At 45.1% G+C, this 22,318-nt stretch overlaps 1 protein-coding gene across 1 annotated transcript in view; it reads right to left on the bottom strand.

Moving 5' to 3' along the window:
* Positions 1–1,787: 1,787 nt before the first annotated feature.
* The window catches only part of SLC16A2 (solute carrier family 16 member 2), a 100,243-nt gene continuing 79,712 nt past the window's right edge, over positions 1,788–22,318 (bottom strand). Inside the window, exons 2-6 of the mRNA XM_050776360.1 lie at positions 14,855–14,999; positions 10,858–11,308; positions 9,775–9,918; positions 6,244–6,472; positions 1,788–4,358 (exon numbers count right to left, since the gene is read on the bottom strand). Of these exons, the coding sequence (XP_050632317.1) occupies positions 4,138–4,358; positions 6,244–6,472; positions 9,775–9,918; positions 10,858–11,308; positions 14,855–14,999 (1,190 nt within the window). The 3' untranslated portion in view covers positions 1,788–4,137. The remainder of the gene's footprint in view (positions 4,359–6,243; positions 6,473–9,774; positions 9,919–10,857; positions 11,309–14,854; positions 15,000–22,318) is intronic.

Below are 22,318 nucleotides of genomic sequence, written 5' to 3'. Positions count from 1 at the left end.
GGTACTCTCTGGGCACTGGCGCCCAGAGAAGAAAAGCGTTTCTTGGAAGTTAGGTAGTACAAACTCTTTGTGTTCTTCTGTTTTTTCTACTTATGTTCCTTTCATTCTGAAGTTCCCGGATTCTAGCAGAGTGTCTGACACGCAGCAGGTCTCTAGAAAAGACTGCTTCAATGGCTTGAAAGCCAGGCATGTAACTTTGCGCTTGGTGACCGCTAGAGAGAGCTGAAAGGCAGGAATCAAAGGGACTTTGAAGCACAGCCTCCTGAACCCCTGCAGGAGTTGGGTATCTAATCCCTTTCCTTGTGCCTCTGCAGTCTCTGCTGCATTTCGGCTTATTAGAATTTCTGAACTTGCTTCAAGGGCTCTTATTCTACCTGTCACCCACCCTATCTAGGCGCCAGCTATGAGACACTAGGGATTTGTAATCCTTGTCAGCTGGCCTGCACTGCTACTGTGGAGAAGTAGCAGGGAGCTGCTGGCTGCCTTTTCAGACATGAAAAGGCCCTGGAGGAGAGCATATGCTCATAAAAATTATGGGATTCCACAGCTTTGAAATCTAATAATCCTGAGTGATCAAACACAGACTGGGCCCTTGGAGTTGCTGGGGAAGGGGCTGGGGGGTGGGGGCGGGGCAGACCTTAGATGGGAGAGCCTGGGGCCCTGCAATGGGACAGAGTAATTAGCCTCAGTGGGAGGAGATCTGGAAACCAGCCTGAGGGTGTCTACACTGAGTCCGAGGAGAAACAATAGCCAAGAGCTGGGTGGTAAACCACCTTCTTCCAACAGGAAACCAGTCACTTCTCTTTGCCCCTGCCCTGCCCAGTGTGTGGCCATTTGGAGATGGACTTTTTTGTACCTCTTGGGTTGCTGGAGGTGGAGGGACAGTAGGTGAAACCAGGTCTCCAAGCCAAGATTGCATGAAGGTCTGGAGTGACTGGGAGACAGAATACCAAAAGCATGTGTCAGTTGCGGGTGAGAGTAATCATGAAGACATGGGGTATGCTAAAAGTTAAACTTTGCTAAACTTTCATTTTTGCTCAGAGCTGGTCCTGCTGACACACTTACGGAAATGGGTTTGGTACACAGTTGTTGAATGAAGTGGGCAAGTAATTTATCCCTCCTAGAGCCAGTTTCTTCATCTGTAAAACCAGGGGTGTAAACTGTATTGGAAGAGTCAATGACATGAGTTCAAGTCTCATCTTGTTGTGTCACTGATGAACTGTGTGAACCTATTGCAGTCTCTTCTACCTCTAGGCCTCAGTCTCTCCACTTAAATTCAATGCAGAGTATGGACAAGGGAGACTTTAAGGTTACTCTCAGCTTTGTCATTCTTACAGGCCTGTCTCCTGCATCATCCTTAATTCCAGGCTCTGTCACTGCCAGGCTGTGTCAGCCAGCCATGTAAGTCCCTTTAGGTTCCCCATAAATAACATAAGGGAGAGGGAAGGAGAACCGAATAGGATTATTGTTAATGCCAGTTTTCAGTATGGCACATTTGTAGCAAGGCTGTGGCCTTGGTGGGGCCTCCAGTCCATCTCAGCAAGTAAGCACATTTTCATTTTGTGAAGTAACCGCTTTTCCACTTCAGAGCTTAAAAATCCAATCTCAAATTGTTGACCAACTCCAAACCCCTATATAGCTCTTTTTCTAATTTCTGCTCTCACAGAGAGCATAGAATCTGGCAGAAATTTGATTTGAAATGAGACTTCAGCTCTGAAGTCAAACTTCCTGCTATTAATCAGGTTAAGACTATTTCTCCCTTGTAGGCAACATACATACCCAAACCGAATTTTTAGATCTGTTTATTTTGTTCCAAACTCCTTGAGGATTTAAATGTCCCATGTCTTGAGCTCTGAAATTTTATTCCTTCTAGATTTAACTGTGGTGCATAAGATGCTGCATCCTACTCTAAATATTAATACTATGCTGCTTTTGCCAATCAACAGTTTCTCCAAAAGCACACAAGCTCACATGTGCACATCCACATGTGTGGAAGAAGTAAATTGATACCCCACCATGTTATGTGACATCTGAATGGGCAGATTTGGGACCTATGAATGTCTTTCCTTCATCTGGAGAGAAGAGGACGACTGCCTGATTCTTAAGAGCTATCTGCACCTTGAGCAACAAAAGAGGTCCTGCAGAATCACCCTCTGGTGACTCAGTGAGAGTGAGGCGGGGAGGAATGGAAGCAGGGGCATTGTTGCTCCAGAATTTTCAGTGGTCTCTCCTGGGAGTTACAGGGCTCCTAGGGCCCAGATTATCCTGTTCCACTACTGTTAGAACTGACAGGATAGGAACTAGGCCCTTTCTAGGGCCCCTTCCTACCCACAGAGCTAAGAACCAGTGAGTTTTCCTTTGGGGAGTTGATAAGAGCTGGACTGGGACCAGCGGAGGGGGCTCAGGACTTTGGCCTTGAATGAAATCATCGGTGGCCAACCATGCCCCAGCTGCCTGTTTGTAACGGAAAATCATGAGTGGGAACTATTGTCTTCTTTGGAGCCCCTCAGGACAACCTCATCCTCCTGGCCCTGGGATGACCCTGGCTTAGGGTGGCAAGTTACTGTTGGCTCCAAGTGACAGCCAGGAATGCTTGGCAAAAATGGTGACAGGGTGGGTGACAGGAACACAATAGACAAAGGCTCAGAGAGGGGAAAAAGAGACACAGAGGCAGAGTGAGGAGAGAGGCTGAGCTCCTAATGAGGTGAGCTGTGCTAACTGAACACAGCCTGGCAGTGCCCTCTGCCCCTAGCCAGGGGCACTGGGAATGTTCTTCAGTAAGATTGTTGCCAGAGCCTGGGCATAAGGAAGCATCAGTCACCTACTTCAGAGGGATCAAAGTGGTTCAGAGTCTACCTTTCATGGCACCTTTAATGCCCTCTAAGCAAAGTGGCGTAGGATGCCTGCCCAGCATGGGAGACACATTGGGTGGTAAAGGCTAGGATGGCTTCACCTTCCCAAAAGAAATTGTCCAACCCTATGTGCAACTGCTGCCTGTACCTTTTTGGGATCCAGGCTGGGAGTTGGGTTTTTTTCTTAAATAGTCCCTTTTCTGGCCTGGCCCAGGTGGAAATATAGACCTGTCATGAAAACTGAGAGATGGGGCTGGTCCACTGCCCCTCCTCCCACCATGGCAGCTCGTGTCATCAGTCCCCCTCCGCCTGCTGAGATGAAAGGAGTTTCTTCACATTTTGCCATGTGTATACAAGAATGGGGAGCTGGGAGGGCATCAAGGTTAATGCCTTGGTCTGTAAAATTTGTAAAAATCAGTGACTGGAACATGGAACACTGTGGTGTTTAAGGTTTCTTCCCTATATATTATTCTACTCTTCCAGTGTGGGATTATATAGCTTGAGCCAAAAAGTGAGATGTGGCTCAGCCTGAGATGAGTGGGACTGATGCTAGTGTTAGGAGTGGACTGGGCCAAGGTAAGGTTGATTGGCCCAAGTTCCAGGTCTCTCCTTTCTCCAAGCACCCATGTGTCTATGACAGTCATACAAAGAAATAGAGGGGAAAGAGTATGGAGAGAAGTCAGTAGAGGAAAAAAAAAGAAGGAAGGGAAGAGGGGAGCAGACTGTTAACCAACCAAACGATAAGGGCGCTGCCTGTACCCAGTTCTTGGAAGCCACAGCCATCAGCAACTCTAAGGCTAACCAAGGCTACTTGTCTCATTTTACCTCCCTGCCCCTCCACCCAGTGGCTCCCAAATATGGATGGCAATGACCTCCTCAGCAAACAGAGACTTGGGCCTACCCTATTAAGCTCCTGGGGACATGGTAGCACCTTTGGCAGTTGATTATAGTGGGTGACTAACAAGCTGGGGCCAGGAGGTCCCATCCTCCTCCTCCTCCAGGGCTTAGAAAGTATATGGAGAGATTCCAAAGGCCAGGGGGTGACCCCAAGCTTTCCCAGATCCTGGGAGGAGAAAAGACCTGTCAAATTTAAAGGCATTCTGGGGAGAATTTAGTTAATGAGTTTGGAACATCTGGAGCTTTGGCTCCAAGGAGATTGTCAGGTGGCTGAAATGCTGTGTGCGCAGGTCTGGGAACAAGTGTGCTGGTGGCAAAAATGTAAATGCTGAGCAGGGTGGGATGAAGGGGAAGAGCTGGGAAAGAGCACACAACGGCAAGAAAGGCATTAGATTGGTTCCTCAGGATTGGGGGAGCCTGGCAGTAGCTCCCCATTGGGGTCTGGATCAGGGGCCAACATCTTATCCTTGCTGGAATCTCTCTGCTCTTTCTTGAACATCCTTTGATGCATCAGAGGGACGAAGAAGAGGATTACAGCCCCGATGATGGGGGGCACACCGGCAAAGTAGAAGGCCACATGGTAGTCCCCAAAACAGTTTCGGAGCAGGCCTGAAACAGTCAAGAGAGACAAGTCAAGCTCAGCTTTGCCCTACTGTCCAAAGGTGCTCTCAGCCCCTTCTAGGGGCCCTCACAGTGCCTATCCAGATAATCTTGGCCTGTATTGCCTTGACTCAGGAGCTCCCTCAACTTCAAGGGCAGGTGACTCCTCCCGAAGGCACTGGGGCTGCAGGCCCTTGAGTGAATGCTCATTATGAAAGGAGCTAATGAAGCTTCTCTTAAAGTTTCTCCATTTATGACTTTCATCAATCTAAGTTCTAGTCACACCTAGTTACAGAGTTAGGAGGAAACCTAGTTTAAAAGAACTCCACAGAAGATGGCCAAGTATTGTCTTGGTCCACAGTGATATTTCCCAGCCCCGTACCCCCGCCCACCCAACAAATGGTTCCTGTGGTACATTTCAGATGAGTTCTTATTTTCCTTTTCTCTGAAGTGACCCTTCTCTGAAGTTCCATTTGTCCTAGCAAGAGGCTATATGTGTTCCTTTCAGTTACATATATGGTTATCCCCTCTGGTTTTCTCCAAGCTGCCAAACCAAGGATATGTTTGACATGAGATGCAAGGCCTTCCCTACTCATTTCCAGAAGCTAATGTGTGGTACCTCATAGTACCTCAGAGCCCAGAAACAGTATTCAGGAAAGGCAAAAAGGCCCTTGGCCTTTTGCTTACTCAGGAGTTAAGCAAATTGGAAAGAAATGTGGATTCTGGGGCACTGTTTGGATCAGGAGGTGAGTAGAGGCCCCCTTCCCCCAACGGGTAGTGTGGCTGTTGCCCGGGAGCCTGAGTGAAAGCTTTTGCCACTGTCACACAGTGCCCTCATATCACCTTGTACATAATTTGTGTTCGAAGAATATTTGTTGAATTAACCCACCTCACCAGCCTAGGAGAAGCTAATGCATGAATCAATGTTTGCAATAAATCCTATAGAAAAGAAACAGAGTTGCCAGGCACAGTGGCTCACACCTGTAATCCCAGCACTTTGGGAGGCCAAGGTGGGTGGATCACGAGGTCAGGAGATCGAGACCATCCTGGCTAACACAGTGAAACCCCGTCTCTACTAAAAATACAAAAAATTAGCTGGGCGTGGTGGCACGCACCTGTACTCCCAGCTACTCGGGAGACTGAGGCAGGAGAATCGCTTGAACCTGGGAGGCGGAGGTTGCAATGAGCCGAGATAGCTGAGATCGCACCACTGCACTCCAGCCTGGTGACAGAGCAAGACTCTGTCTCAAAAAAAAAAAAAAAAAAAAGGAAAAGAAATGGAGTTCCCTTGTCATTGGTTTTCTGTTCCCTGTTCCCTGGGATACCAACAGTGCCCTTCTGGAAAAATGAAGGGAGAAACCAGGAGTGCTGAAAGATGGCAAGTCAACACTTCCTGCTGAAGGTGAGCCTCACTGGCTTAATTCTGGTGTGTTACTTTAATCAAATATCTTCTATAGGCTCAGTTCAGAAGCCAGCAGAGGAGGAGGAGGATGTCCCTAGGTTTTAATAAAACCAGAGATTGCTTTCTCTTCTTTTCCTACCCAACCTTGCAAATAATCACATGCCTGTGGAGAGAGTGAGAGGATACTAGATCAGTGGAATCGTCGGAAGGCCAAACTCATTTTTCTCTCCACCCCCCTGGAAGGATCCATGCTGTCTGAGATAAAACCCTATTGAAACAGATATACCGCCATGGAAAATTCATCCCTCAGAATGGATCCGTGCATGTGTTTAATCTCTTCCACCAGTAGTGATAAGGGGTTTCATGCACTCTGACAAAGATGTTTAAATAGAGGATAAGAGGAAAAGGGGCCTGAAGAGGTGCTCAGGAGAGCCAGTATCCAGGGAAAACAGGACTCCCTAATTCATGCCCTCCCTGGAATATCAGTCTCACCTGCAATGGGGGGCCCAGCAATCATTGGCAGGGCCATCATGCCCAGGAGGTAGCCAATGGCCTGTGAGGCCTGCATTGGGCCCACCAGCTCAAATGCAATGGGGGCCATTATGGTGATGAAGAAGCCATCGCAAAGGCCCAGGAAAAGACAGACGACGATAAGGCCCCCGAAGTCCCGGCACAGGGGAATCATCATGGACATCAGGCCCAGGAGCAGGAAGGAAAGGACCTGGAGAAACAAGGGCCTGAGGTCACGTGCTGGCCAGCCAAGACCACATAGCATCACATCTCCTTTCTCAAGTCTTCATTTCCTCCATCTATACAATGGGGTGATGGGAAGGAGAGGGTGTCAACAGAGAGAGCAGTTGGACTGAATAGTTAGGCCCTTTCTAAGTCTTGCACTGAGGGATTCAAAGTCCAAGAAAGGCCCTACTTAACTGTGATTCTGTCGGGATTAAAAAAAAAAAAAGTTGGGGGATACTTGGCCCCTGGCCTCAAGAAGTTTGTCTTTGCACTAGACCCTAAGATAAAAGGAATTGTTGTTTCTGCTTTCTGAGCCTGTATTTGGCTTACCCAGGGATCAGGGTCTGGGATCAGGCCATACTGGTGTTCTCAGATCCAAGTAAAGTATGGAAAGAGGGAAGGGAGGGCATGAGGATGGCTTGCATGATGATCAGATGGGGTTGTAAGTGGAAGGCACAGCTTCTTGAAATGGGGAAGGAGCCAGTGCCCATTTTTGTGGGGGCTGATTTTATAAAATAGCTTGGCATAAAGGAAACTATTGGGACGTTCACCCAGGTTCCTATGCTTTAGGACATGGACTGCACTGCCTAGCTCAGACATCTCAGACACATGGCTCTGGGGGCCTCTGGGCAACTGGACACCCTGAGAAGGCAAAAAAGGAACCTTTTACGAGAACCAAGCCACTGGGAAGGTGTGTGTCTAGGGAGAATGAAGCCAGCCCAGGAACACTGACTAGCCACTGGGCTTTCTTTGGGCTAAGCAAAATGACTCCAAAATGAAAAAACTGCCTTTCCAGAGGTTTTTTTTTTTTTCCTTCTCCACAGAGAAAAGGGCCACTGCAAACACAGCTGGTCTTCATTTGCAACCTGTGTTGGCCAGCTAGACTGAAGACCTGGGCTGCAGGCAGAGAAAAGAACCCCGCCCCCATCCCGCTGCTGCCAACCCCCTGCAGCCAGTAGAGCTAGGTCAGAGCCAGGTCATCCCAGGGTCAGGGCTAAGATCTGATCTCTTTATCAAGGCCTTAATAGGCCCAAGGATTTTCCAATAGTTCACACCAGCAAGCCAACTTAGCCAAGAACATACGGAAGGAGTGGGGGACATGGCTATTTGGTGCCCTAAAGATTTTCTATGTTGTTGCTGGCAGTGGGTTTGTTAGGTTGATCAGTTGGTTTTTGGAGAGGATAATGCCATCTGAGGACATCTTTTTGTTGGGAGACTTTGAACTTTGCCCAGGCAGTTTTGAGGTAGCTAGGCAGAAGCTAGGAATAAGAACCCCAGTACCTGAGCTTCTCCTTTAAGAGATTCACACACAACAATAAGATAAAACCAGACACACCTATCAATAAAGCCCATTATGGAAATTGAAAGTTAATACCATTATATAACACAAAGAACCCTATTAACTGATTTTAATCAGGTCTAAGTATTACCTATTGTATCTAGCTGTCTGTTAAACATCCTCCACGAGGCTTTGCCAAGGTTCAGAAATTTGAAATCCCTCTTGGACGTGAGAAACAGGCCTCAAGATTCAGAAATTTAAAATCCCTCTTGGACGTGAGAAACAGGCCTCAAGAATTGGCACAAAGTGAGGCTGTCCTGCAGCCTGTCACTATTTCCTTTCCAGCAGACTGTCCAGGGGCTTGATGCCAGAGACATGTGCCTGTCTTTACCAAAAGTAGGAGCCACAGAGTCTAGTAGATAGCTCTTCAGAACCTGAAGGTGTGTACACTCCTTTCCTCCCCCAGGCCTGTACTCCTGCATTACATGCAGGGAGAGAGGGAGGCAAATTCCTGTGATGGAGTATCTTAACAAACTCAAGAGAAAGAAGTTCATCCATTGTCTTGTGCTTTTGGCCCAAGACACTGAATTTGTAAAATGAGGAAGTTGAACTACTAGTTGATGAAGATACGTTTCAGCTATAATGTTCTAAGATTATTTTATATTATTGTAAGTGGTAAAATTCAGTGAAGTAAGAGTAAGGAAAAGGGGCAGGAGCAGTGGGTGGGTGGTCAGCAGAGGCACTGGGTCCTAAGCCTATCTTGGCCTCTAACTGGCTAATGCCTCCCTGTCCCTTGGAACTCCAACTGTGTAACAGAAAGCAAAAGCTGCTGAGGCTCTACCTTTCTCCTAGGGACTGTGATAAGAATCACATGAGTTATATGACTAGGCAAGGGCTGCTGTCTCTTCTCAAGATAAAGCCCTGGACCAATGCCAGATTACCCTGATTTCCAGAACTCTTTGGCATCTTGGAGCTGCTAATACTGGCAGGGAAGACTCACAGGGGTGTCATGTGGGTGAGGCTGGGAAAGCCACACATACTACTATGCAAATAGCTACCCAGATAAAGCACTTGCTGATATTTGCACAGGAATTCAAAATTTCAATTGGTTTATCTCAATCACAAGATTATCTCTTGGTTTGACTTAGTCAAGTCACTTATCTCTGAGACTTGGCTCTGCCATCACTTAGGGCAAGGTAGAATATAAGAAGTGTGTTGCATAGGAGTTCAGCTCTCCTACTACTGTCTGCATGAGCCTTTCCCTCTGTTTCTCCACCATTGTAATGAGGTTGGATTGGATGGACCTTAAAAGCAACCCTGCCTCTGACAAAGCAGATTTACCAACTCTTGCAATCTAACAGCAAAAAAGTTAAGGAAAAGTTAATCATATTTTCATCCAAGATATTTGAGGGTACTTAGGAGAGCACTTGGGGCTATCATAGACAGAGAAATCACCACTGTGAGTGTAGCCAGGACCCCTTGCAAGTGCTTTTAGGGCTTTCCCAGGAGATAAATGAGTCAGAACTCAATCACCTTCCTGATAGATTATTTGTGACTACTTGATTTTGGGGGCTATCTTTGCCCCTTCACAGGGTTCTGCACTTGGGTACGTCTTCATAAACCCACCTGCAGGATCATAAGTCAGGTAAGAAAGGCAATACTGCTGCCAGGTAGACAAAGACTGACAGCCTGAACAGTGGCCTGTATTCAGACCGGACCAGAGCCTAGTTCACACAGAAAATAGCCTTGGAGCATGGAGAGCCATTATTAATAAAATCTTCCTTTACATGTGTTCTAATAGGTTCCATATACACTGCTCTCACAGAATCCTCACTCAATCTTGGTAAAAGAGGCAGAACGAGGATGATTTTCTTTGTTTAAAAGCAGGTGAAATTTGATTGACTTTCCCATGCTACACAACAAGCTACCATTCTATACCAAAGGCTGTGGATAACCTTGCATTTGTGGCAGGCTGTTTCTCCTCACAGTGGACAGGTGGTCACACTCACCTGCAAGTAGATCTTCTTAAGTCCAGGGATGGAGTCACTGATGTGGCCTGACACAAGACGCCCAAGGCCTGAGGTAGCCCCAATACACACCAAGAGCACCCAGGTCTCCTTGATTTCTGAGAACTCCTCTTCCACGTACTTCATCTGAAAAGCATAGCACAAGGACCCCCAGAAACAGGAGGAGAAAGAGGAGCTGACTGGTTAACTGTAAGCGTATCCAGAATCCTCTACTGGTTACTTTCCTGAAGCAGGACAGAAACCCCCTCTCCTGTAGCCCTACCTCCATGACAAGCTCTCTGGCTGCTTATCCCTTGGTTCTCTGGATTCTGGACTTCGGAGCAACAGCTGAAGAGGGTGGGTACATCCACGCCCCTTCTAAGCCCCAGCAGGACAGAAAATAGCCTAAATGATTGAGAAAATCCAAGGGTTTCTCTACTATCTCCCCATTCCCTTACCCCAAACTGACAGCCTAAGGCAACATCAAATCACCAAGGGAGAAGAATCCACCAACTTCCAGGCAACTCTTCCAAAGTGTGTTTTAAGAAACATGAAGCCTGTGGAGGATAACAGCTGGACTACAACCAACAGTTCTGTAGCTGCATAAGTTTGGTGGATGGTTAGTTAAACAAAGCTGAATGGGTTTCTTTCCTACAATTTTTTTTTAGTCCCTTTAAGGGATTACTACACATTATGAAGTTAGAGAGATCCAGTATATGTTACTTCCTAAACAAAATCATTTGACCACAAAGACCAGCATTCCACAGAATCCTGTCTTGGGTCACCCAGGCCGGTCTCCTGCATCCTGGCAATGCGTATCTCCTCAAAATCTATCTAAATTTTTACTGTGGGAGAAGCCATGGTCCATGGGCTTCCCCCTGTGGAATTGCCCCCATTTTCCACTAAGGTCTTCCCTCAGCCTCTCTTTTTCCCTCTCTAGATCTCTCCAACCAATATTTTGTTTCTTTTCCCAAAGGTCCCAGCTCTGCCCTTTCAATGTCTCCCACCCCCACCCTCTGGAATCTAGGCAGGTTGAGGGTAGCTTCTTGGGGCCAGGTGGGGTGGGCCCACCCTGGTATTCCTCACCAGGTGTACATAGGGAACAAAGTAGCCAAGGGCAGCAGCAGCAATCCCGAAGGCCCAGATGCGGTAAGTGCGTTGGCGGAACACTCGCATGTTGAAGTACTTCCTGAGCTGAGCCAGAAAGCGCTGGTGCAGGGTGCGGACACCTCTCTTGCTTGGGGTGTCCTGGGAGCTGGGCAGGAGGGGCCGGTAGGTGAGTGAAAGCAGCATAAGAACAAACATGAAGGTACTCAGCACCTGGAAGGTTTGGGCCAGCTTGATCTTATCCCCCAGCATTCTGATGAGGAAGGGGAAGGACATGGAGAAAATGCTACTCCCAGCAGACACCACACCATTGGCCAGACCCAGCCGGCGTTGAAAGTAGTGGCCCAGGATGACGAGGGATGGCTGAAAGGCGAAGGAACAGCCACAACCAAAGAGAATCCCGTAGGTGAAGTAGCGCAGGCTTAGGGAGCTGTGGGAGAAACACCAAGAGCTGTCCTCAGCAGCCTGACCAGCAATCTACCTGCCCTCCCCTGTCAGCTTCCTGAGACTTCCATTCCTCCACCTTTTTTTTTTTTTTTTTGAGACGGAGTCTCGCTCTGTCGCCCAGGCTGGAGTGCAGTAGCCGGATCTCAGCTCACTGCAAGCTCCGCCTCCCGGGTTTACGCCATTCTCCTGCCTCAGCCTCCCAAGTAGCTGGGACTACAGGCGCCCGCCACATCGCCCAGCTAGTTTTTTTTTTTGTATTTTTTTAGTAGAGACGGGGTTTCACTGTGTTAGCCAGGATGGTCTCGATCTCCTGACCTCGTGATCCGCCCGTCTCGGCCTCCCAAAGTGCTGGGATTACAGGCTTGAGCCACCGCGCCCGGCCTCATTCCTCCACCCTTAACCCACAGCCCCACTTGCCACTGACCCTCAGAGCAGACAAAGAAGAGGGCCTTCTGATCCCTGTGTTGCAGATGGGGAAGCAGAGGCTCAGAGAGGTAAAATAATTGGCCCAAGGTAACGTAACTGGGAATCAGCAAAACTTGGACTTGAATCCAGGTCTGTGTGACTCTAGCATGACTCACAGCACCCCATCAAAGAGGACTGTTCAAAGGAAAGCCAGAACTAGCCCATATAAAAGCTGGATGAGGGGCTACAGGGAGTCATTGTCTTAGAGAGAATAGTCTCACTTTACTATTGGTGGTGGCCAAAGCTTTATCCCAGGTAGCAACAAAGGTCTGCAAGAAGTCAAAATCCCGGAAGATTGAAACCTTCCATGGGACTCTTCAGTGTCTTTCTCCATGCTAAGGCCATTAATATTTCAGAGAATGGCTGATGATCTTCTGAGACATACACTCTCCTCAACCCTGCCGAAGGTCTGCTTATCCCAAGACCCTTTACACTAGGCCCTGGATGATCTCCGTGGGGATCATTCGGTAGGAGTCTCTTTAACTTTTAGAGTCCTGCCTTTGTTTCTGGATATGGTTTAGATTTGTTCCCTAGAGTAGCCTGGCTCCTTGACAGGAAGTGGAGCCTCAAAGAATTTGTGGGCCTGGCCAAGTAAGACAGGTCCTGGCTTAAAACTCATAGGCCCTGCTGTGGCCATACGCCTCTGAAACATAAAGTAAAGGGTCAGAAAGGGAAAGGCAATAGGAAGGTCAGCTTGGCCAGCCATATGCCCCCAGATAATATTGGCACAACTTAGTAAAGAATTTTGTTTTCTTTTTGATGCCTCAATATATTTTGCAATAGTTCTTATCTGGCCACTAAATTACCTAATACTCTTCTTGGTCAGGCGGTTCTCTGGAGATAGACCCAGTCCTCATACTAAAGGACTGGGCCTAAGCTACAGAGAAGATGTGGTGCTAGCACCTATGATTCTAAGATAGCTATCATTATTGCTTTCCATCTGCTGGTATTCACTGGACATGAGCAAGGATTTGGTTTTGAAAGGGTTGTCTCTGCTTGGAACACATAGCTAAGCCAACTGCTCCTCTTCTGTTGGGTTCCTTTGGGCCTGTACCCATTAGATTGTAAGTACCCTATGAGATTGGCCTGGCTTGGGGGCCTTATCCAAGGGGCCTTGTGTTAGACCTTCAGGGAAGGGGCCAGTGGGGGCAAAACATAGGATTTGGTTTAGGGTGCTGTGTGGTGGATCTACTTCTAGCTGGGCCCCAGGACTGGAGACCCATTGTTTGGGTTTTCCAAAGCCCCACCAGCCCTGTCTGCATCCTGCCCCATTCCATGTCATTCGGAGGAACTCAGAGCCCTGAGTGAGACAACAGGAAGGATGATTTGGAGCTCTAACCATGAGCAGAACCATTTTTCCACTGGATGTGAAGCCATCCAGAAAGTTTCTTGGCTCTGAAGATCCTCTTACAGAAAGAACAAAGCGGGTAGAGAAGAAGGTTAGGGGCTGGAGAACAGAACGCCTACTCCAATGTGCCTACAGAAGCATGCCAGAAGAAAACACCACATCTGAGCTCCTTCCCCTCCTGTAATTGAGCCCATGTGGATTGGAAGGGAAATGGGATCCATATGTTGCTAATTCGTTTACACTTTGCTCTGCTTGGTCTTAAAAAACAGACCTTTGCTGTGTAGTGCTGAGACTGGAGCTGCTTCTGAAGCCTAGCTCCTCCCCACAAGGAGCCAGGCACCAGCTTGCTGGGGGTGAATGAGGCTGACCACCAGAGGGGTTCTGAAAAGGTTTGGAGCTGCTGCCCTGGGAGTGCTGAGTAGTTTCCAGGCAGGACATGGATTTTCCCTTTTCTGTCCCAGTTGGATGGGACGAAGCCAAGAAATGACTGCAGACCAAATCCAAGCTCTGCTGGAGGGTAGGCTGGGCAGCTGGAAATGCTCAAGTCATAAAGAAAGTTGGCTTACCTCACAGGGCCCAGTTAAGGCAAAACACAATTATCATTCTCTACTGTGAGTGGAACCTTAGGCCTAGAGAGCCATGGTGCTTTTCTGGGTAACTCAGCTCAGAAAGCACGTCTCTGACAAGTTAGCTCTGACCTCATCCTAGACATGTCACCATGGCCATTTCTCATTTCCATGTTTCCAGGCTGGCATTCCCCTACAATGGCCCAAGCAGATTGGAAGTAGGAGGTGCCATAACTTCCAAAGTGTCTTTAGCAGAAAGTCAACAGAGTTCTTTAGGAATTCCGTATTCCTCAGGCTGTGGTATAGGGTATTTATTTTCCCTTACCCTACACACATTCTTCTTCAGGCTGGCAGAAAAGAAAGCAGAAAATGAACCTAGAGCCTGCTTCTCACCTGACACTGCCAAGTTCTGCCAGTGGAACCAGTGGGACTAGGGTTTCCATTTAGCCCAGGCCTAGCTGGGTAGCTGGGTTCTGGGTTTGTATCTCAGTGAGGGATATTGCTAATCATCCTTCTGATGCCCATGATGTAAATCATTTTCTGTCCCAAATCATCCATATGTCAGCAGCCTGAGCTATCTGGAAAAGAGTCAGAAATGCTAAACATCCTTGGGCCCAGTTGACCTCTTTTTCAGCATAAGATTCCTTTGGGAATCCTGTGCTAGGTGTTCACATGGGCTCACTTGAGAAGCTCAGCCTTGGGATGGAAAGTGAGGTCGTGAGATGTGTGGCACACTGAAGGGGAATCGAATAGCAGAGTTGAAAGAGACGTAAAAAGACCATATGGTCAAATCCCCTCCTGTTACAGATGTAGAAATTGAGGCACAGAGAGAGCAATGGTACTCATCAGTTGTTCTATTGCCATTCAGTGGCCAAAACTGGACTTGGGCCCAGCTCTATGAACTATCAGGCTTAGAGTACTCTTACCACTTTGGAACTCTTGGGTCCTCTCTGGGGATACTTCCTACCAATGTGTCCTGGGGAACCTACCTAAATGAGTTCACTGGATTCTGAATCCAGGGTGCAGGATCTTTTAGGGCCCTACATGGCCACGGCCACGGGATTCTGCAGTGAGAAAAGTAACCCTAGCTAAAGCCCAGAAAAAACCAACCCTCAGCCTTGGGGAAATAACCACCAACTCCTAGCCTTACCTGGTGAAGGAGCTGGTATGGAGGCCAATGAAAGCAACGGCAGCCCCCGCGGTTGCTGTGATTCGGCAGCCCAAACGGTCAGTGAATATACTCACAATGGGAGAACAGAAGAAGATCATACCCATCGCGAGGGCTCCTACCCATGCTGCAGAGAAAACAAGCACAAAGACACTTTAGCTTAGTGTAGTGCCTAGTGGTACTGCTGGTATCTCAGCTCTTCTTCTCTGGCCTTTCACAGGGGGCATTGCATTGGTCTGCATTGCCAGCTTGCTAGTCCCCAATGATCAGAGAGTTTTGCAAGAAGAGACTAGATACGAAACAGGGGATTCTATCACTGGGGTAAGATTTGGACTAGTCGATATTTCAGGCCTTTCCGGGGATGCTAAGCCAGATCTATAGCCTTAGGTTCTAAGCCACTTGGCTTCACGGGCAAAAAACATTGGGGTTAAGCTTTCAGGAGCTAAGGTCAGGCTTGTCTCCCACATTAGAACAACCCTGTGAAGATGATAAGACTAAGGAGCAGAGAAGGCCACAGACAAAAGCCTCCTGGAATTGTACTAGGATACAAGGCAGGTTCATGGGCCACCTAAAGATTTCTAAGGCCAGTGTGCAAGAGAGTCATGTAACCCTCAAGCTGAAATCCGTCATCAGAGCCCATGTTTGGCAAATTCCTGACTTCAAACTCAAGAAGATGTTATCCTGTTTCTAAAGGCTCTTAAGTGTCTATAACAATCCTCACTAAGGAGAAAGGAACTTGCCCTTTTACTTAGATTCTTCCAGTCCGTTTCCCTTTGCTCAGCCCTCAGAAGGAAAGTTCAAGCTTTTTTTTTTTTTTTTTTTTTTTTTTTTTTGTCTGAAGGCTGTTATCAAGTGTCATCTTGAGCCTCTCTTTTCTCCGCCAAATAATCTTAGTTCCCTTAACTTTTCCTCTTAGCTTTAATTTCTAACTCTGAAATTAATTTCAGAACTCTCCTTTGAACACTTCCAACTCTTCATCATCATCCTCAAAGAGCATTCATTGAGTGACACATGAGCTAGGCACTGGGCCAACTTCTGGCTGTCTCCAATTGTGGAGCCCCAGTGGGCCAAAGGAAGTCAGTCTGGGGCTAGTCAACTGGCTGTGTCTCTTACCTCAGTGCCAAATAGGTTGCTCAGCTTCCCATTGGGAATCTTTACTTTGTTGGAGCCCTACCCTGAGCCCTCTCTGCCTGGCTTCAAAAGTACTAGCCTGGGACAGCAGGAGACCTTAACTTTTTATCACAATTTTACCTCTTACCTTGCCATTTCATCTCCTATCAGCTGTGAGATCTTGAGAAGTCACACAGCATTTCTCTAATCCTCAGTTTTCTCATCTGAAATGGAGATTAAAATTTCTGCTTGCACCTGCCTCAAACATTTCTTTTTCTTTTTTTCTTTTTTTGAGACGTTGTCTCGCTTTGTTGCCCAGGCTGGAGTGCAGTGGCCCAATCTCTGCTCACTGCAAGGTCCGCCTCCTGGGTTCTTGCCATTCTCCTGCCTCAGCTTCCTGAGTAGCTGGGGCTACAGGCGCCCGCCACCACCCCCGGCTAATTTTTTTTTTTTTTGTATTTTTAGTAGAGACAGGGTTTCACCGTGTTGGCCAGGATGGTCTCAATATTCTGACCTCGTGATCTGCTGAAGATCAGGGCCGGGTGCAGTGGCTCACGCCTGTAATCCCAGAACTTTGGGAGGCCAGGGCAGGCGGATCACGAGGTCAGGAGATCAAGACCATCCTGGCTAACACAGTGAAACCCCATCTCTACTCAAAATATAAAAAATTAGCTGGGTGTGGTGGCGGGTGCCTGTAGTTCCAGCTACTCAGGAGGCTGAGGCAGGAGAATCGCCTGAACCCAGGAAGCGGAGCTTGCAGTGAGCCGAGATCACGCCACTGCACTCCAGCCTGGGTGATAGAGTGAGACTCTGTCTCAAGAAAAAAAAAAATCAAATATAATTATATGTATAAGAGAACTTTATAAATATCAATAATCACATCATGTTTAAAAATCAATGCAAAATGGATCATAGACTTAATGTAAAACTTAAAACTATAAAACTTCTAGAAGAACATATAGGAAAAAAATCTTCCTGGCCTTTGGTTAGGCAAAGATTTTGTAGATATTCACAAAAAGTATGATCCATAAAAGAAAATATTTGATATATTAGACTTGATCAAAATTGAAAACTTCTGCTTTTCAAAAATAGTTATGAAAATGAAAAGGCAAGCCACAGATGGAAAAATTTTGCAGCACACAAAATCTGACAATAGGCTGGTATCCACCATACAAGAGTGAGTTGAGTCTCACAACTCAATAATAAAGCAAACAATCTAACTTAAAATATGGGCAAAAGAACAGAGATTACACAATTACACATGTGCACATACATTTATGATATGAATAGTAATTAAGCATATAAAAAGATGCTCAACATCACTAATCAGTTGAGAAACACATATTAAAACCACAATGAGACAGCCCTTACCAAGAAAGGGTTTTTTCTTTCTTTTTCTTTTTTTTTTTTTTTTTTTTGAGACAGAGTAAAACTCTGTCTCCAGGCTGAAGTGCAGAGGCACAATCTTGGTTCACTGCCACCTCTGCCTCCCAGGTTCAAGCAATTCTCGTGCCTCAGCCTCCTGGGTAGCTGGAATTACAGACTCACGCCACCATGCCTAACTAATTTTTTGTATTTTTAGTAGAGACGGGGTTTCACCATGATGGCCAAGCTGGTCTCAAACTCCTGGCCTCAAGTGATCCACCTGCCTCAGTCTCTAAAAATGCTGGGATTATAGGCATAAGCCATGGTGCCCAGCAAAGAAAGGCTTTTAAAAAATGATAATACCTAGTACTGGGGAGGATATGGAGGTACTGGAAATGTAATACGCTGCTGGTGGCAATGCAAAACAGTACTCACTTTGGAAAACAGGTTGGCAGCTTCCTGTGAAGTTAGGCATACATTTACCATGATCCTGAAAACCCACTGCCAGATATTAGCTCAAGATGAATGAAAACTTATGTTCACACGAAAACCTGTACCTAGATGGTTACACTAGCTTGTTTTCATAATTGCCCAAATCTGGAAACAACCCAAATGTACTTCAACTGGTGAATGGATAAACAAATGAATACACATTAATACAATGGAATACAACACAGCAATAGACAGGAATGAACTACTGAAACTTGAACAATCTCAAAGGCGTTATGCTAAGTAAACGACTCAAATTATTCCTTCCACTTACAGGAAATTCTGGAAAAGACAAAATTATGGGGACAGAAAAACAAATCAGTAGGTGCCAGGAAGAGGGATGAGGGAGACAATTAACTACAGAAGGGCCAGAAGAAACTTTTTGGGGGTAATGAAAATGTTATCAAGTTTCATCTTGAGTCTCTCTTTCCTAAGCTTTATATGTTATATATCTTGATTATGGTGGTGGTATTCTTTTGTCAAAATTCACAGAACTGAGCATATACAAAGGGTGAATATTACCATATGTAATTATATCTCTATGTTTTGTTTATCTTTTTTTTTTTTTTTTTTTTTTGGAGCGCAGGGGACAGTCTTACTCTGTGTGCAATGGCGTGATCTTGGCTCACTGCAACCTCCGTCTCTTGGTTTCAAGCGGTTCTGCTGCCTCAGCCTCCCAAGTAGTTGGGATTATAAGCACATGCCATCATGCCCAGCTAATTTTTGTATTTTTAGTAGAGACAGAGTTTTGCTGTGTTGACCAGGCTGGTCTTGAACTCCTGACCTCAGGTGATCTGCCTGCCTCGGCCTTCCAAAGTGCTGGGATTACAGGCGTAATTATATCTCAATAAATCTGATGTTATTTTTAAAGGCAGGGAGAAGGCAGGAAAGCAGAAAGTGCCAGTGCAAGATCTCATTTATGATATATGTATCTTTATTCCGGCCAGAGTAAAAAAGTAGCTCAGTTGTATTGTCAAAGAGAAAAAAATAATTAAATTTAGCAAATCATTTTACTGACATTTTATAACTAGAACTCACTATTACTTGGCCCTTCTGAATGTCTATGATATAATGAAAACTGATGATTATTCTTATAAGGAATTTTTTGTACAGTCAAAGAAAGTTTATATTATGTTTGATATAGCTTTTAAAAATTAATCTGTTTGATTTAAAAAAAAAAACATTTTAAGTTGTGAAATAATTATAGATTCACAGGAAATAGCCAAGATAGTCCAGAGCAGTACCTTGAACTCTTCACCGACTTTCCCTTTATGTAACTATAGTATGATATCAAAACCAGAAAATTGGGAGTGGCACAATATGTGCATATAGTTCTATATCATTTAATCATGGGTAGATTCCTGAAACCACCATTGTAATAAAGATACAGAACTATTTCATCACCACAAAGATCTCCTTTGTGTTACAGTCACACTCAGCCCACTTCCCCACCACCCATAACTCCTAGCAATCATGAATTTGAAGAAAGTTATATAAATGGAATCATACAATGTGTAGCCTTTTGAAATTGACTTTCTTTTTTTTACCCAGCATAATTCCCGGGAAATACATATTTGAAGTGAGTTTCTTGTAGACAACATATAGCTGTGTCACGATTTTTTTTTTCTATCCACTCTGCCAATCTCTGTCTTTGAACTGATACATATAGATCATTTACATTTGATGTACTCATTGATACATTAGGGCAATTTTATCTTTGTTTACTGTTTGTTTTCTGTTTTTACTTTCTCTGTTTTCTTTTATCCTGCCTGCCTGTGGGTTACTTTAAAAGTTTTTAGAATTCCACTTTCTTTATTGTGCTTTTAAGTGTATACCTTTTTTAGTGGCCACTGAAAAATGTACTCAAATAAATCACATTATATGTATATAATGGTATCACATCATATGTATCCGTTATTGGTGTCGACATTTTACTAGTTTGAGAGGAGTGTAGAAACCTAACCTCCCTTATGTCTCCTCACCCTCCCCCATTTATAATAAAATTGTCTTAAATATTTCCTCTACATCTATTAGTAATCACATTAGGCATTATTATAATTTTTCTTCAACTGTTAAACCTAATTTAGAAAACACAAAAGGGGCCAGGCACAATGGCTCATGCCTGTAATCTCAGCACTTTGGGAGGCCAAGGTGGGCAGATCACTTGAGTCTAGGAGTTTGAGACCAGCGTGGGTAACATGGCAAAACTCCATCTCTACAAAAAATTAGCTGGGCATGTGGTGCACACCTGTAGTCCCAGCTACTCAGGAGGCTGAGGTGGGAGGATCACCTGAGCCCAGGAAGTTGAGGCTGCTGCAGTGAGCCATGATTGTGCCACTGCACTCCAGCCTGGGTGACAGAAAGAAAAAGAAAACAATGCAAAAGGAGAAGAAATCTATTTTATTATAATAAATCAATTATAATATCTGTTGTATTTACTTATAATTTTACTTTTTCCACTGTTCTTTCTTTCTGATGTTCCAAGATTCCTTCTTCTATTGTTTCTTTTCTGGTTAAATAATTTCCTTTACTATTCTTTTAGGGTAGGTCTGTTGTGACAAATTCTCTTAGTTTTCCTTCATTTGAGAATGTATTGATTTCCTCATTCATTCCTGAAGGACATTTTCACTGGATATACAGTTCTGAGCTAAGAGAGTTTTTATTTCAGCACTTTGCCTTCCATGGTTTCTGATGAGAAATCTTCTGTTATTTTAATTGTTTTTCCCCTAGAGTTAAGGTGTCATTTCTCTCTTACTGTTTTCAAGATGTGTGTGTGTGTGTGCATGCACGTGCATGTGTGTGTGTTTAGTTTTTGAAAGTTTGACTATGATGTGTCATAGAGTTCTTTGAGTTTATTCTCTTTGGGATTTGCTCAGTTTCTTAAATCTACAGTCTTATGTTTTTACCAGATTTGGGAAGTTTTCAGCAATTATTTCTTCAAGTACCTTTTCAGCCCTGCCTTCTTCCTCTTCTGGGACTCCTCTGATGACAGAAATGTTAAATATTTTGTTATAACCTCACAGGCATCTGAAGCTCTTTCCATTTGTTTCAATCTATTTTCTCTCTGTGGTTCAGATTGGATAATTATTTATTGTTCTGCCTTCAAGTTCACTGATTCCTCTTCTGTCTTCTCTCGTCTGCTGTGGGGCCCATCCAGTGGGCTTATTTTATTTTTGGTTCTATATTTTTCAGCTCCAAAATTTTCCATTTATTTCATCTTTATATCTTCTATTTATCTGCTGAGACTTAATATTTTTTTATTTGTTCCAAGTATGCTTGTAATGATTTGTTAAAACATTTTTTGATAGGTGCTTTAAAATCCTTGCCAAATAATTCAATTTCTGTGTCATCTTCATGTTAGTGTCAGTTGATAGTCTTTTCTTGTTGAAGTCAAGATTTCCCTGGTCCTTGGTGTGATTCATGATTTTCTATTGTATTCTGGGAATTTTAGATATGAGACTCTGGATCTTATTTAAATCTTGTGTTTTAGCAGGCCTCTTCTGATACTGTGCCATTGAGGGACCACTTCGTTACTACCAGATGGGGTTGGAAGTCCAGGTTCCATGCTTAGCTTCTATTGACACTCTGAGAAGGAAGGGTACCTTGTTATTGCTGAGCAGGGGTGGGTATTCAAGATCCCTTCTAGGCTTCTTTTGATATCTTCTTGGTTGGGAGGAGTAGGAGTTCCTTGTTACTGTTTCCCATGTGGTCTTACCTCAGTGAGTGATGGTGAAAGTCCCAGTTTCCTACTTGGCTTTCACTGACACCACCTTGGCACCTTGCCAGGAGTGGGAGAGGTGGTTGGAGGTTATACTCTGCAAGGGTGAAAGTCCAGGCTCCCTATGTGGTCTCTACTGACACCATGGGGGAGGGGTAGGCCTTGTTACTGCTGAGAGGGGAAGAAATTCCTGGCTCCCTACTAAGTTTTCTCTGACACCACCTCAGCATGGGAGGGGGGAAGGTTGGAGCACCTCGTTACAGCTGGGTGAGCATAGAAGTCTTGGCTCCCCAGTAGGCCTTTGTTGGCAAAGGTCAAGTGGGGTGCATTTTTCCCCATGGTGTTTGGCTGGAGTAGAGGGGTTATTGTTTAAAGGTTTTTTGTTTTGCTAGGCTGCCCCTTTTCCTGTCTTTTGGCTAGACAAATCAAACTTTTTTTTTTTTTTGTCTGCTTCCATTGGCATTTCTTGGTTGCTGGCTTCTTCAGCTCCAGGTCTAAGATATGTGAAGCAAAAAGAAAACTCAGGTTTTCTGTTACGTTTTTTCCTTAGATCCCAAGTTTCCTAGCCCATCTGGCTTCTTCTCTCCACTTTTCAATCTTGTTACATTTGTTTTAGATATAAAGTCCACCATTTTTAGCTGTACTTCATTGGAATTATAGAGAAAAGTGCCTTAATATAGTTTTTAATACTAAATGTATATATTTAAAAATGAAGTAATTCATATGTTATATTAATTTATTCAACAGTTATTTAACTTTCTCTC

This window comes from Macaca thibetana, chromosome X (genome assembly GCF_024542745.1).
Source record: "Macaca thibetana thibetana isolate TM-01 chromosome X, ASM2454274v1, whole genome shotgun sequence".
Lineage (NCBI taxonomy): Eukaryota > Metazoa > Chordata > Mammalia > Primates > Cercopithecidae > Macaca > Macaca thibetana.
The sequence above is the reverse complement of the archived record's forward strand: the minus strand, read 5'-3'. Positions and strand labels throughout refer to the sequence as shown.